The sequence below is a fragment of the Oculina patagonica genome, chromosome 12, assembly GCF_052425735.1.
Source record: "Oculina patagonica isolate OP01 chromosome 12, crgOcupat, whole genome shotgun sequence".
In the NCBI taxonomy this organism is placed as follows: domain Eukaryota; kingdom Metazoa; phylum Cnidaria; class Anthozoa; order Scleractinia; family Oculinidae; genus Oculina; species Oculina patagonica.
This window is the reverse complement of record NC_135769.1, coordinates 29,533,185-29,548,905: the sequence shown is the minus strand read 5'-3', so window position 1 is coordinate 29,548,905 and position 15,721 is coordinate 29,533,185. Positions and strand designations below refer to the sequence as shown.

Sequence of the window (15,721 nt, the reverse complement as noted above, 5' to 3'; positions counted from 1 at the left end):
AATGGCCAGCATACTCACTGTCACAGGCTAGTCAGGTTAAAGAATTCAAATTGCAAACGCGAGCTTGTCTTTAACTTTTTTACCTTTTTATTGAATTCTAAGATAAATCCCTCATAAAATTAGTGAAAAAATTGCACATTCACAACAAACACAAAACTTCTCATTTCCGCGTACCAACAGCAAACGGAAGACAGCAGAAGTTAAATTATTGCCGTTTGCGGGAAAAATGAACGTCTTGCTTAATCTCTCTAGTGTCTCATAAAACAAACTTGAATTCCAGTTTGCGCATTGGGCAAGCATCTCCTAAATTAAGCTTCACTGTAGGCTTGTTATCATTAAAACCATAATTTTATCAGGAAATGATTTGCCTGGGTCCTTGCCCATCCGACAAGCGAGCATGAAATTTATTTGCCTGACACAGAAGTGTTGTTTCAGAAAATATCCATACCCCTCACAGAGAAGGCTTTTTGGTTTGAATCCACCCAGTCCTCTGGAAATTCCAGTCAAGCCCCATACTGTCCTTTAAATATGTTGGCTTTTGAGACCCCCTTTATACATCCTCAGAATTTCCACACCTTCCATGGGGTGGGTATGGATATTTGCTGGAAATGCACAAATTTACTAGTCCTAAATCATTAGAGGGGACTTTTCCAAGCCCTGTACAGTCAACTCTCGCCTTGCGGACACCCCGCTATTGCGGACACTTGCTGTTACGGACAAAATGCAGATCCCCGGCAAAAGAGGTTTGACTGGAAATGACTCCCGCTATTACGGACTCTCGCTATAACAGACACTAAACGATGCCCCGAGCGTGTCCGTTATAACGAGAGTTGACTGTACAACAAACTAAACCATCTAAAGATTAAAAGTAGATGTCTAAGTAAGTACATGTAGTTTACAACAAAAACGTTTTAAAACCTTGATCCTTTAAGCTCAGAATCAGCAGCTGCTGCCTCTGCAGTCATCTGAAGAAGTGATTCAGGTAATCCTGCGACATCCTCTGGGTCTGTTAAGACCAATGAGAAGGCCTTTGTTGCATCCAAGACATTGTTACTAAAAAAAAATGAAAAGAGATAACAGTAAAAAAAATCCCGATTTCTTGAACCCTCGGTTTCTTGAAATTCCCAATTATTACAACCAATATTAATTTCCCTTTGTTAGTGAGCTTTCTTCTCTGTACATAAATATTTTACCCCCAGATTTCTTGAACCTCCTAATTTCTTGAAGCAAATTTAAAAATAAAATCAAAATAAAATTTGCTTCAAGAAGTCAGGCTGGTCTTTTGCCGCCAGGCAACCTAGAAATGAAGCATAACTGGCAGGTGCTGCCAATGGTAAACCAGTCAACTCTCTCTTAATGGACACCTCAATAAGACAGACACCTCTTTAAGACGGACACCTGGTGTTGGTCCCGTCCATGCCGTTTTTCAGTCATTTTACTGTAACTAAACTCCCTATAAGACAGATACCTCTCTAAGGCGGACAGTTTAAGCCAGTCCCGAAAGTGTCCATTTTAGAGAGAGTTGACTGTATACATGTACGTTTATTTACTGGAAAATGAATCCCAGACAAAAATCCTGCAATACAGAACATATCTGATACATAATTGTACGTACTGTTAAATTGGAAGCAGTCAGGGAATTATAATTAAAAAACAATAATAATATTTCAAGGCTTAGTTGTACAGTATATATTTTGAGGACTGGTGCAAACATTGCAGCCATGTAAGTAAATTCATCAAATGCTTGTGCAACTGACATGTAAATGACCATAATTACTTTATTTCAATATATAAACTGCGGTGTTTTAAAGTATTTCCAGCCCTGAGAAAAATGCGCAAATCCAGGATAAAAGGTGGTACTAATTTCCGAAACAAGTGTCGAAGGCGCAAGCTGGTAGGGGTGGGCTTGCTTGCCCTGGAAATTTTTTGGACATTTAAGCTCCCTAAAGTCCACTTTCCTGGGTTTCTGAGTCATTCAGACAGGACATTGGTTACAGTAGTTCCATTTCCTCAGATGAAAACTGAAGAATTTTTGAAATTTTAACTTGGAAAATTACTTTTAAATTAAGAAAATGTTTATTTATTATGAAAAACTTTCTGACCAATTTCCGTGCCTGGTTTGATACCACATTATTTTGACCTTTTACTTAAATTTGTTGGTGTATATAGTTGATATTTAATATTATCTTGAACCAATCTTCCTTGGAAATCTTTAGGAAACTTTAGAAAACTTCAGGTAATCTCTGCTTGGCATCAATTATTTTAATCGTAAAAGCAATATTTTAACATTTGAAGCTCATTTTTGTGATCTGGTGCTGTTCTTACTGTTATGCTCTGTTCTTTAGTTTGTTTCTATTGACATTACAAAGTGCTTTTATTTCCCCAGTTTGCATTTTATTCTGTTCAGGAAAATTTACCTTCTCATTTGCAAGTATTGATTTTGTTAAAAAATACAGTAAATGGCAAGAATCCCTTCTGGACAGAAAAAATACAAGTCATATTCTACTGAGTGATGGTACAAAAATAATGAAAAATAATAAAATTAAAATAGTAATGTATATGCTGCCCGCCTACCTGAATTTGTTTCCCAGTTCAGCCAGTTTCAGTTGAATGGCATTAAATCTTTCCTTATCTTTTCCTTTCAATGCCACTCCTCCATTTCTAGCTGATCTTAAAAATGTGGACACTACTCTCTGCTGTCCTTCATCAAGGCTTTCATCATTCTTCTCAACTTTCTTTAAAAAAAATTGAAAAAATCCATTGTGACACCAAGGCATAAACTGAAGGTGGAGCTCTCAAACCTCTCACACTGAGTGTGAGACTTAGGCAAATTATACATGTAACTCACTGCAATCTTACACTTTTGCACTGAAACAAAAAATGTATTTTAATAACTCAAACAGTTAAAGTAAGTTTCTTACCCCAAGAGCATCATACAATGGGACACTCTGTGATGCCTTCATAGAAGCTTGAACAACTAAGGGTTGAACCTAATAAACCAACAAATTATATCAGCCTCTTTTGTGAATTATTAGTAAGACTATGTTATTTTTCATCCACTGTCATTGGAAGGTGTAACTTAAGGTTATATTCTTACAATGTATTTCACCATTGCTGAACAAGTGTCATTTTTCCTGTTATAATTACACTTTTTTATAAAATGTAGATATTTTATAATTATAGATACTGTAAATATGTTAAGAGAAACCACTCTCATTATTATCACTCAACACTGTACTGAAATATTTGGTTTATCCCCTAACTCACTTCGAAATTTTGAATCCTTTCTGAGAAATTACTGGTAAAGAAGACAATTCTGTTTTTTTTTTTTTTAGTATATTTGGAAGTAGCTGACTTCATTCGCTATCACAATCAATATTTTCTGTGCTTTTAAATGACTGTGGAATATTCAATGTAAATTTCTTTTAGATGCAGTAGAATGCAAAAACCCACAGCAGAAAAAAAATAAAGACTATAAATACATGTACATATTTATAAATACATTATTAACAAACTGCCAGTAGTCAAATGAATTAATGGAACCAATTACCGGTAGATCAAAGTTGTCAAAAATTATTGCAAAGTATTTATTAATGTTTTTGGAAGGCAACAGTATGATGATTATCACTGTACGACACACATGTACAGTGAAAGAATAAAACGATTTGCAAGAAAAGTGACATTTTAGCAAGTGACCTTTTCATAAGCAGTTCTCAACTCCTGACTGTTGCGAACTCCATTTAAATGTGACGTCACTCCCCAAGCATAACTGAGCGGGCTGCCTATCTTTTCCAGAGGTTCAATTATTGTGGACCAAGGTCTATCAATTAGTGGCTCCTTAGTATTATTATCTGAAATATGATTTCAAAAGTCAGTAGATATTAATTACAGTGCAATCACAGAGAACCCAGACTATTATGCAACAAGACATTAAATCAGTGGTGTAAAATAAAACAACTTGGGCTCTCAGGAACAAAGTCAAAATACCTAGAAACAAGAGAAAGTGACCTTGTCAAAATTATATGATATACATGTCATGGTTTAAATTTGTCTTTGATTTTAATGCCAGCACTCAATGCCGGGACTCGAGCTAGGACTCAAGCTCAGGATTTGAGCTTAGGATTTGAGCTCAGGACTCGAGCTTTAGACTCAAGTTAGAACAATTTTTATTATTATCTGAACAGTGAGATACTGTAAATATTATTAATAAATTAAAGTACTTGTTGCTATGATATTAATGTACTTTTGACAAAGATATAAAGTAACAAACAACCAACAAATAAAAGCTAACCACAAGCGAACCGAGGAGAAAGCTAACGGCAAGCACACTGGAGTGAAAGCTAACCGCAAGCAAACTGGAGTGAAAGCTAACCGCAAGCAAACTGGAGTGAAAGCTAATGGCAAGCAAACCGGAGTGAAAGCTTACCGCAAGCAAACCAGAGTGAAAGCTTAGGTCCCGAGTTCAAGTCCTGAGCTTGAGTCCTGACACGGTATTTAGGTATACTCTAGCCAGGTAACCAAGAAACAAACAATCTGAAAGTGCACCAGTTGTCAGAGAACTGCAGTATAACAAGGCCTTCCAAGGGAATTTCTGATGTCGATTTTTTGCTTGTTTTCTAAACAACCCGTCCCCTTTTTGGTTAGGGAAAAATGTTGCTGTTGCTTTTTGCTAGAGTACAAACATCGCTGTTACCTGTATGTACAAACTTTGTTGAAATTAAGGTGTTGGGAACTCCATTACTTGAAATATACTTTTTAAGCGAAGTTTTGAAAATCAATTCGTTCTTAAACATGATTAAAGCCTTCTCAGTCTTCTCGCTTCAAGCGCGAGATCACATAACATAAACCCCATAAAATAACAACACTCATTGCAGTATGATACCAAGAAACCAGCAAAGACACATGACTTTCTGTGAATGTGTGCATCCTTTTTAGACCAAAATGTTCATTTTTAAAAAGAAATACAGACTGAGGTCAAAACGGATCCTTTATCTTGACATCATCATTGTCAATGATCACTGTAAGAGTAAATGATTTCATTTTGTGTCGCAATTGTGTGGTCATTCATGATCCGATGCAATAAAACTACAACAAAATGTAAACAAATGGAGAGTTGCAAAATGACGCTTCATTTTACTCATTTGTCCTCGAAGAATTGAAGCGAGAAGACTGAGAAGGCTTTAATCATGTTAAGGAATTATTGATCTTGGAGACTTTGTTTAAAAAGTACAAATGTATATTTTGAGTAATGGAGCAAGATCATTCCCCAGTAATGCGCGTTTTCGTGGAAGATGACATCGGAAAAGGGATTGCGTCAGTCTGCATTTTGTACCCAGTCTGCAGATTGCAGTCTGCATTTTGTACTGACCGGAAATATTTCCTTAACAGAAGACCAACCACATGTTATTGTATTAAATTGTCACTTCGCTGAAACTAAAAATGGATTGTCGCTGTCACAGATTGTCACCCCTTTTCTGCCAGTTTCTGTTGACTGTCTGTGTTTCGGGACAAGATTGTCGCCAAAATTCCTTGAAAGGCTTTTATGACAGGGTAAAACAATCTCTATCATTTAAGCATTTTGTAGCTGAGATAAACTAATGATAAAGCCAGGATTTGAGCCAGGATCCGTGCCAGGATCCGAGCCAGGATTCGAGCCAGGATCCGAGCCAGGATTTGAGCCAGGACCTGAGTTAGAATCAGAGCTGCGATCCACCCTTTTTTCAGATAGAAATCCTAACCCTATTATAAAAGCTAACTGCAAGCAACCCAAGCTAAAGTAGGCTAACCGTAGTGCTATTTAGGCTAACCAGAGTGCTAGTTAGCCTGCGTTGCAGACGAACAAAACCCCGGTTATAATATATGCGTCTGCGAATTAGAGCACAAAAACTTGTTCCGGCCCCCCGCGTGTTACTAGGGATTTCTATAATAACCTCTGATTGGCTTTTGAATAGGGCCGTTCTTTCGTGCGCCGTGATTGGTCCAGTGGATCTCGTAACACCATAATTTCGCTTTTGATGAATAACAGATACAAAATAAACTTGGCGGCGATCACGACAGATCGGTAAGAATTAGCGTTTGAAGCGGTAAAAAAGCAGCCGGTTCGCACAAACCTGATAAAAAAAGAAAACAACAATAACGACAAGAAGCAAACACAACTGACAAGCAAAAAGGTCGTGGAAGAAATGTTAAATAATCTACATTTGTCTTGTGGTTGAAAGAATGTCACACAACGAATATCCGTCATCCGTTTTGAGATACAACACACCTTGCAACACAATAAACAGCCGAACCCGGCATTGCAAATGCAGAATGCAAGTACAGTCGACATCTTCACGGAAAATTTAGGACTAGAGGGAATATTTCGAGAGCTCTACAAATATCTTACAAATATGAATGTTCCAAGAAATACCACAATATTAATTCCATATGACAAATTTAAAACAGAGGTGTCAAAATATACAAACGGAAAGCCGTGACTGTACACATTTGCTATTAATAAAAAAAGCGACAGTCTCTCAACTTAAAACGCCTCCAAATAATACAGCTGACAACATATGGTGCCTTTCTAAACGAGTGAAAAGCGAAATAAATCGGATGACCAATTCCATCGAACGGCAAATGTACAAATTATATGACAAAAACGTTTTATTGTAACTGACCTAACTGGTATCTGGTATTCATCGAACCCGTAACTATGGTTTCACAACATCCACTTGACCAATTGCGGTGAACGAAAGAACGGCCCTAATCAAAAGCCAATCAGAGGTTATTATAGAAATCCCTGGTAACACGCGGGGGGGTGGAACAAGTTTTTGTGCTCTAATTCGCAGACGCATATAACCGGGGTTTTGTTCGTCTGCAACGCAGGCTAAGTGCTAGTTAGGCTAACCAGAGTGCTAGTTAGGCTAACCGAACGATATTTAGACTAACCAGAGTGCTAGTGAGGCTTCCCAAACAATATTTAGGCTAACCAGAGTGCTAGTTAGGCTAACCGAACTCTATTTAGGCTACCCAGAGTGCTAGTTAGGCTAACCGAACGATATTTAGGCTAACGGGAGTGCCATTCAGGCTAGCCGAAGCGCTTAATAGTTAGTCCCATTCTTAATTATCCTTGCTCAGATCCTAGCTCGGATCCTAGCTCGAATCCTGGCTCGAATCCTGGCTCGGATCCCGGCTCGGATCCTGGCTCGAATCCTGGCTCGGATAGATATCCTGGCTCGGATAGATATCCTGGCTCGAAGTTTAGGTATCCTCTTTGTAGCTGTTTTCCAAACCAATTGAGTTAACTGGAAAGAGACTGAACTGGCTGTTTGGCTAGCCCTTTCTTCTGTATTTTATATCTCTGTAAGTATATCGCCTCTATAGCCATGTTCCATAGAAACCCGCTCAAAGAACACTCACAGAAAAGGCTGAACAGCATTAATTTCCGCACAACCCCATTCCAATATGGTGTATACAATTTTTCAATTTGATAGCTTTGTTCTGTATGTTCATGACTGATAATCGTGTGTGAATGACTGTGTGAAAAATGCTGTATAAGGCGATAAAGGAATCTCAGTCGCTACTTACCTTCTAATTTTGTCTCAAACTCCGTAAAGTCTGTCTCGAACTCGTGAACCAACTTCTCGATGGCGGGAACCACATGTGAGGTTCGGAATTCACTAAAGCGAGGTAAGGCCTCTTGGTTAAGGAACGGATTATAATCACTTGTAGTGCAAATGGGACGCTTTAGAATCCTTATCTGTGAAAGAATTGTGGAAAGATGGAAGCAACGAAGCGGATTAGTCCACAGATTTGTCAACTTTGGTAAAGAACTCGTCATCATAGCCGCCATTTTGTAATTCCGCTGCCCTATGTGAACGGAGGCACTTCCAAACAAAAAAAGGTACGCACTGCGTGCATGAAGTTGTTTGTAATTGTAAACAAACCAGGAGCCATATTATGCCTGAAACAAACAGAAGATTGCCAAGTGACGTGGCAAGAGTCGATCGAATTTTTCGTGGGAAAATCCGCCATTTTGTAAATAAAGCGAACGTGGCGATTTTATGGAAAAATAAACTGCCCGATTTCAGATAATTTTTGTAAAACATGATTTGAGTATTCACAGTTTGTAAATTAAAGTTGTAAAGTTTTCTAGCAAAAGATTTGCCAGGAATCAAGAAATCAAATTTAATTTTTCTCGTGGCCGGTTTTAGTAAAATTTTCCTGCATTCTAGACTTGAGTACTTTTTCTAGCACATCAAAATTCATTTTATTATTCATGCGCCTATATATTTTGAGTCGCACACTGCGAATATTTTAGAGTCATATCTTGTACGTGATTTACTTAATTGACATCGGATTTCAGCCGTGTTACTCCACATATACAAACACAATATTTTCCTTTATGTTTTGATGTGCTTCCAAATAGAAGATTTTTCTACGTAAAGGCCTACTGCTCAAATAGGGTGCATTTTCTTTCAAATTCTTATTTTTTTCTTTTCGAAAGATGGACAACCCCTATCTGTAACATCCACAAATTAAAGAAAATTGTTTTCTTCGGGAAGAATCATGTGATGGACTCGCGAGAAAGCTAAGGCTCATAATCAAATTTACCCCTACTTCGTTAGCGAAAAACTGACTTGTTTAACGATACGCAGATGCATGGACGAAAATATCATTCAAGGCCACTCTTTTCAGAATCTACCGGGGTTCAGTACTAATTTATCGGAAATAATGATAAAAAATCCATCGAGGATGTTGAGTTTAATAATGGGACTGAAAAAGTCGATTTTTTTATTAAAACCGTACCTGAGCTAGTGCTTTTCAGTGGGAATGTTCATTAAAAATATGTCGACTTTTCCTGAATTCTCTCTCTCTCTCTTACAAGTACGTGTTCAGCGTATTTTATCCTCGCCAAATGCCAATGTTCCCTGCAATTGCTCATGGGATAAGTTCGTTGGTTTTAAAACGGGAGATTTGGCTCTATTCGAGGTCGTCATATGCGGGTACTGGATTTTGATGACTCGGAATACTGGCCAGAATTTATTCGATTGCCTTCGGTTAAAAGTAAACAAAAGGGCTAAGCCAAATTCAGTCGAAAAATAAACTAGTGTATATTCGATCAATTACTTCAGAACTTACGCTAAACTGACAGACAGCAGGTGAAATAAATACGTACCTTTTATCTAAATGTTCCAAAATGTCGCAGTTTAGACTAAACAAACAGTCAGAATATTTTGAACACAAAACTCAGTAAAAACCCACACGCGACCTGCCATGTATTCTATTTCCGTGTAAACTTTTTAAATTAAAGATGAAAAATGCCCTTTACCCCTAATATTGTTATGTTGAGACCGCGCGAACAATTATCAAAAACATTTTACTTCTCAGCCAAGAAATGGTGTAAATTTGCGTTTAATATGTTTTGATGTTTCTTCGCGTCACACTTTATTTGCTTGCAGCATTCAGAGATTTCACTCCTCGTTTTCACAGCATCGTAGTTTCATAATTCAACAAACGCTTATTACCAAGGGCGAAATATCTATACTGCCAGTTAATATCAAAAGGAAATAGTATATTCTTTTGATATTAACTGGCAGTATATATATTTCGTAATACACTGACAGTGAAAGCGACCCGGTGTTAACGGCTCTGAGACATGCACCAACTGTTCATAATTTTGTACAATGCATTTGATTGTGTGTCCACAAGCCTCATTCGGGCACACTGTTAAAATGCTACGAAAACTTATACTTTCTTCATAACCAAGCGTCACGAAACACCCAGAGAGCACGATCGAAAAATTTACTTTTTTCGTACTTCACCTAATCACTTCCTTTGGAATTTGCTCGCGATAAAATAACAATTGTTCACCTTTCGAAAATTAAGGCAAAACTTCATATGAGCAGTTAGCGTTGCTTGCAAGCTAGAATTTTATTATATCAATGAAACACGCGCGCGGAATCAGCATTTTTTTTTTGTTTTATTCAGGCTTCAGTTTGGTTTAACTACTGATATCGACTTCAAAGGAATGTCAATGTATTACTCGCAAACTAAATAAAGACGCTGCACTTATTTACACAAGTCTGGAATGAATTCAAATTTTGGCTATTATGTACATCATTTTTAACTTCCGTGTAGCTTTCTTTGTGGTAGGGAATGTCACAAGCTGTCAGTCACTAAGTTTTATTGGATCTCGAATTCGATTTTCTTGTGCGATTCTCATAGATGTAATAGTGTTCAGAATTACATTTTGCCACTCTTAAATGTTTCTCAAGTTCATATACCTAGTAGAATCCCGAGTCTCGAACCCTCGGTTTCTCAAAACTCCCGATTTCTCGAACCAGTTTTCGTTTCCTTTAGATAGGACTTAGAACTCTATAATTTTACCCTCAACTTTTGCCCTGGAGATTCGAGAAATTGGGATCCTACTGTACTAAATCACGTATCATGAAACAGAAAATTGACGTAATGATCATGACATATCGTCCCAAAGAAATCAGTCAAGTCAAGTTCAGGAAGTATTTGCTGTAAAAAATTTGAATTTTTCTTAGACTTTCCAAACAGTGTTGTTCAAATAGTGCAGTGTGATTTGTCGAAAATCGAAACTGTGAACTTTCCCAAAATATTTGTCGCAATAGAAATGGCACAACCGGGGACACTAGTTCGTTCTACGCGCGGAGTCGCAATGCAGCAGCGCACGCGACAGAGTGATCAAAACTGAATTTAATAGCATACTTTCTGTACAATGTTGTTGACTGTTCCCTCTTCTGTTAAAGGTGCGTGTAAAATAATCATTTGTCTCTTTCTTTAGCTCGCAGTATATTTGCCCATTGTATTCACTCCCATGGCACGCACAAATAGTCAAAGACTTTTTTGCTATTTTTCCAGGCGTTCATGATCAGCATCAGTGGCAAATTTTGCAACAGTTCTTAATGGGAATGATGAAATAAAGGGAATGCGATCGATGAAGTTCTGCGTTGAAAAGAAGGTAAGTTAATCAGTCACCGCTTTAGTTTACGCATTTGTCTAAGACGAAAATTAAGGTGAGGGGAAAATTTACAGTGAAATGCCTGGTGTGATAAAGTCTCTGTTTACATAGGCTTTAGTTAGGAACATGGTGTGCCATTTTCAAATGGGAGAGGGTAAAAGCTGCTCTGTTTAGAATTACCTATACAAAATATAGAGATCTACCAAGAAGGTATTGATAATAATAATAATAATAAAAAAAATATATAACTCAAGAACCAAACAAAAATCAATGAACAAAATGATTGTGATAGTTATTGTGGTTTCAGGTGTTTTGTTTTGTTGCCTGCTAGTGGTGAAAATTAATTAATAAGTCAACAGACTCAATAAAATCAAGCAGCTAAACCAAAAAAAAAAAAAAAAAAAAAAAAAAAAAAAAAAGAAGGTATTGATGTAGCTCATGGCAAAAGAGAAGGTCAGGAGTTGTTGATCATGAACTGATACTCGATCGTTACAATATCCTTTCCGCCATTTTAAGATCTTCTGATTGAAACAGTCGATTAATCACTTGTTCCTATTTTCGGGAAAGTCATCAGCTCTGAAATGCTAAAGAAAACTTCATAATACAAAAAAGTACTGAACAGTGTTTCTTGTTTTTCTGGGAAATAACTGAATTGAACTAGAATTTGGCCATGGCTCAATGTCTGGGAAGTGAGTACTTTCTCTGTCACCAGGGCCGTACCAGGAAAACTAAAAAACTAAGAATACTAAACTAAAAAAAGAAAAACTAAACTAAAAAGAACCCATTTGCCGCCGCCAGAAAAACTTGCCCTCGCAGACAAAAAATCCTAGGTACGGCTTGGTCACTATATTGTTTGCTTTCCTCTCAAACGCGTTTTGAACATGTAAGTTGCAGATAGTCGTGACCTGCATAAAAAACAGGAGCGAGGCAATAAATATCAATCATTCCTAGGTTTGATATCACAAATCCAGAGGTGTCGCCTGAGGTTTATTGTTATTCTGGTTTGGTTCTCTCAGCCCACTTAACGCAAAGTATTAATCCTTCAAGGTGAGTTAAATACAGTGAAGGCAGATTTGCGTACTCTTTTATGAAGATATTTTAAAATATTTTCATAATGCAATCCGCTATCGATTTCTCTAACTCTTGATATGGTCCATTCTGTTTTATCCAGGCTTATGTAGTGCAGTTTACTCATTTATATTGCTGTGTCTTAGTATATAAGAAACTTCTTCATTTAAACAAATTAGCGTAAAGTTCTTAGAGGTATAGCGTTTTTTGGTGCTTGACTGCAAAAAAGGATTCAGTGTGGACTTATTGCTCATTACTCATCACTCATCATTCATCTGAACTGAGCCATCCAAGCATTAAACCTTTTGCCTATAAAAAAAGTCTTAAAAATGATAAAACGAAATTAACGTATTTTATTTAGAGTAACTGCAAATTCTCGCCCCCAAAACGGTAAAAGGAAACAAATATCCACTGGCACATGCATTCCACTAATTGTTGTTGTTTCGAATTCACAGAATGTGTTTTTTCTTCTTTAGATCGGCATGGCAAGAAAGATGATGGTTAAACTGTTGTTGTTGATGATGCTCTCTGAAGTGCTGCTGTTTTCTGTTTCTGAGGCTAAACCGTGGTTTTGGAGGCGCCGGCGTAGAACACCCCCCCGACCACCCCCCTGTGACTCATCTCTACCGGCACGAGTCGCATGGGTCAACTCTTGGAAAGAGTACTTCTCTACCTATTGCCCCAGCAGTAAGTAATGTTTTGATGAGATTAATTCTTTGTTCTTGTATAAGCATAACAACTGTTAAATGACTCTAACTGTCACCTCTGACTACGCACTTACGCACTCACGCACCAACGCGCACACCCGCGCACCCACGTTCACACACGATCTCACTCACGCATCCTGACGTGCACACGCCTGCATGGCACGTTTCATTAAGCATCATATTATACTGAGGACTTTGACATAACATGTGACGAGATAATCTGAATCACTGATAAGTCTTCTTCAGAAAATCTTGTTACTCGAAAAGCAAAACATCACGTCAGAATACTCTTTGTACATATTAAAAACATAAAAAAGCCAAGGATTATATATGAAACCGATACGCGCAAAAGCAGGTTCAGGGGTAGAAGATGAACCAAACATTTCAGTATTTGAACTTGCCACATCAGCTCATTAAAGAGACAGTGTACCGGCTGATATATCTTATTTTAATAAGTATGGCCTGGAGCTGGCTATGAACTTGATTTAATATCTTATTTTATTATCTTATGAACTTTTGATTTCTTGACATCCTGTCACAAAATCAAACTTGACAAACTGTAATCCACTTCCTTCCTTGAAATACTGTACTTCTTCCCCAGAATACTTGTACTATTTTGCTCTGTAGAATATTTTTATCCACTTTATTTGTATATTTGGTGGAATTTGGCAATATAATTTGGGAATTAGGAAACAGTACTTTTGATACGCAGTCGGGAAACTGTCCCTTTAAACCACTGCTGCTGTTGTCGTAAGATCTCACCAACTAAAGGCAAATGTTAACATACAATTTCGGTCTTTCTTGATAGGCTACTCCCTGAGGTACTGGCGCAGTCAGCACCGAAACTGCAAAGAAGATCGCATCCACTATTTTGTCTGTACCGTTGGTCCTGTTTCTTATCGTTTCCACAACTGTGCATGGACTGGTCATTACGTGAACGACTTTGACCAACCAGTGCACTTCACGTGTCCCCATAATGGCTTCATCACTGGAGTCAGAAGTGAATACAGTCGCCATCACCGAGACCGCAGGTAAGTTAGTTAATCTGAATACCTGGGAAGCGAGATGGCTAACTCGATTCATAACAGCACACAGTATCGCACCTCGAGCTCCATGCATGTTACGTATATCTGACAGATGCTGCATGTCTCTGGCATGGAGAGCTGAATACGGATTTTCATAAACATTTCACTTTTAGGCTCTTGAAGAAGAAAAGATCTACAATTTCATCTGTATTTCAATACCTAAAATTGGGAGAATTTTGGAAGATCGACGTTATTTCATTTCAGTTATTGACTTGTGACTTGCGGTTTAGCAGCAGAATTAATATTCCAGCAATATTTCTACACGTGAAAAAGTTAAGCAAAACTGACTGACAGACTTTTTCGTTAGCCTGATGGAATCATATGTATCATGGCTTTCCAGCTGACAAACGATAGATTTTTCCCTTCTTTCTCAAAAAAGAAACCTTTTTCTTTTTAGGTTTGACTTCCACTGTTGTCATAAGAATGGTTCCAAGGCGCACAGCTGCAAAACAACCCCATATCAGAACAACTGGGACCAGGAAATTAACTACTGGGTTCCCCGCGGCTACTATCTGGTCGGAGTTTACAGTGTTCATCATAATACTCACGAGTAAGTATTTGCTCCTATGTTATTGTCACTTCTCAAAATATCCTAAGGCCAGAAACTTTACCACCATTATATTAGAAAGGTAACGAAACAAGCAATCAGTTTATTCGATGGAGGCCGCCTTGACTCACAAGAAAGCTGAGCTGTTTCTCTTAATCTGACATTTTTTTATTTTTATCATTTTAAGGGATCGTCGCTGGAAGTTCGAAATCTGTCAATTTGGCAAGTTCAACGGAAAATAAGAACCGTTTTAAAGCAAGCATCAATAAGAAGCATTTTGAGCAAGGAACATCAAGACGCCCAGCGCCTAAAAAATGTAGTTAAGTAGAATTGGAATCAGTACCAAAGCTAACTGGTGAGGGCAGATATAAGCGGGAAAAAAAATAAGGTTTTTACATTTACATGAAATGTAATTTAAAGGAAAAATGCATGGTGCTTTGCTGAGCTAAGATGTATGGTGATGGGATAATAAAGAGTTTTATAAAATGACTTTGGCTTTTGTCTTGATTTCAGATGGGAAATTTAAAGGGAAGGAAAATGATGAAAGATGGCCCCTGTTACTAAGTTACCAAACTATCAAATATAGGCAAAACCATTCTCTCACAAAATCACTCACTGATGATTTTGAATTTTTTGCTAGTAAAGAATAATTATTCAGAATGCAGAGATTTAGTCAGCGTTCCAAATATTTCGGTTTCATGGCTTAGTTCACCAAGCTTCCTTAGCTTTTTGAGTTTTTTTTTATTTGACTTTGAATGTCCAATGAAGCTTTCACCATACATAAATCATGGAGTTATCTTGAGGAAAAATGAGCTAGTGTGCCGGCTTACTTTATACGAAGAAACATCGTTTTTATTGAAGGTTATGTCAAACCGTTTTCCATGTTCATAATAGCTAGGCCAAACAAATTTATTTAGCCCCTTCCCTCTACAAAGCCTCTTCCTTTCAGGGATAAAATTTAAATAAGCTTCTTCCCTATACTAAACTCCCCTTCTCCACCCCAGTTGGATATTAGTATACATGCACTTATCTTCATTTGACTTCACAACACTTCACCTTCCTTATCTCATCTTCCCTTGAATTCACTTACAGGCTTCACTTCACTTCTCTTTGCTTCACTTATGTTCACTTTGCTTTACTCAACTTTACTTTGCTTTACTAAAGTTCACTTTGCTTCACTCAGCTTCACTTTGCTTCACTCAACTTCACTTTGCTTCACTTCACTTTGCTTCACTCAACTCAATTTACTTTGCTTCACTTAAGTTCACTTTGCTTCACTCAACTTTACTTTGCTTCATTCAAGTTCACTTTGCTTCTCAACTTCACTTTGCTTCACTCAACT

At 37.5% G+C, this 15,721-nt stretch overlaps 2 protein-coding genes across 5 annotated transcripts in view; one reads left to right on the top strand and one right to left on the bottom strand.

Annotated features, from left to right (window-relative positions):
- The window catches only part of LOC144634035 (uncharacterized), a 44,871-nt gene extending 37,024 nt beyond the window's left edge, over positions 1-7,847 (bottom strand). For all 4 annotated transcript variants that reach the window (XR_013567144.1, XM_078492977.1, XM_078492976.1 and 1 more), the window contains exons 1-5: positions 7,570-7,847; positions 3,697-3,851; positions 2,922-2,990; positions 2,575-2,735; positions 919-1,053 (exon numbers count right to left, since the gene is read on the bottom strand). Coding sequence is in view for 3 of the 4 variants with exons in the window: in XM_078492977.1 (XP_078349103.1) it covers positions 919-1,053; positions 2,575-2,735; positions 2,922-2,990; positions 3,697-3,851; positions 7,570-7,834 (785 nt within the window). In the remaining variant the exon portion in view is untranslated. The remainder of the gene's footprint in view (positions 1-918; positions 1,054-2,574; positions 2,736-2,921; positions 2,991-3,696; positions 3,852-7,569) is intronic.
- Positions 7,848-12,520: 4,673 nt separating this feature from the next.
- On the top strand, positions 12,521-14,686 carry LOC144634077 (hemagglutinin/amebocyte aggregation factor-like). Its single transcript, XM_078493031.1, has 4 exons — positions 12,521-12,727; positions 13,556-13,778; positions 14,230-14,382; positions 14,567-14,686. The coding sequence occupies exons 1-4, from the start codon at positions 12,523-12,525 to the stop codon at positions 14,619-14,621; spliced, it is 636 nt and encodes a 211-aa protein (XP_078349157.1). The 5' UTR covers positions 12,521-12,522; the 3' UTR covers positions 14,622-14,686.
- The last annotated feature ends 1,035 nt before the right edge of the window (positions 14,687-15,721 follow it).

Excerpts from the sequence above, each read along its gene's own strand:
- LOC144634077 (XM_078493031.1), top strand. The coding sequence starts at position 12,523 with ATGGCAAGAAAGATGATGGTTAAACTGTTGTTGTTGATGATGCTCTCT. Across the intron at positions 12,728-13,555 it reads CTCTACCTATTGCCCCAGCA|GCTACTCCCTGAGGTACTGG; the intron begins GTAAGTAATGTT and ends CTTTCTTGATAG. Across the intron at positions 13,779-14,229 it reads CGCCATCACCGAGACCGCAG|GTTTGACTTCCACTGTTGTC; the intron begins GTAAGTTAGTTA and ends TTTTCTTTTTAG.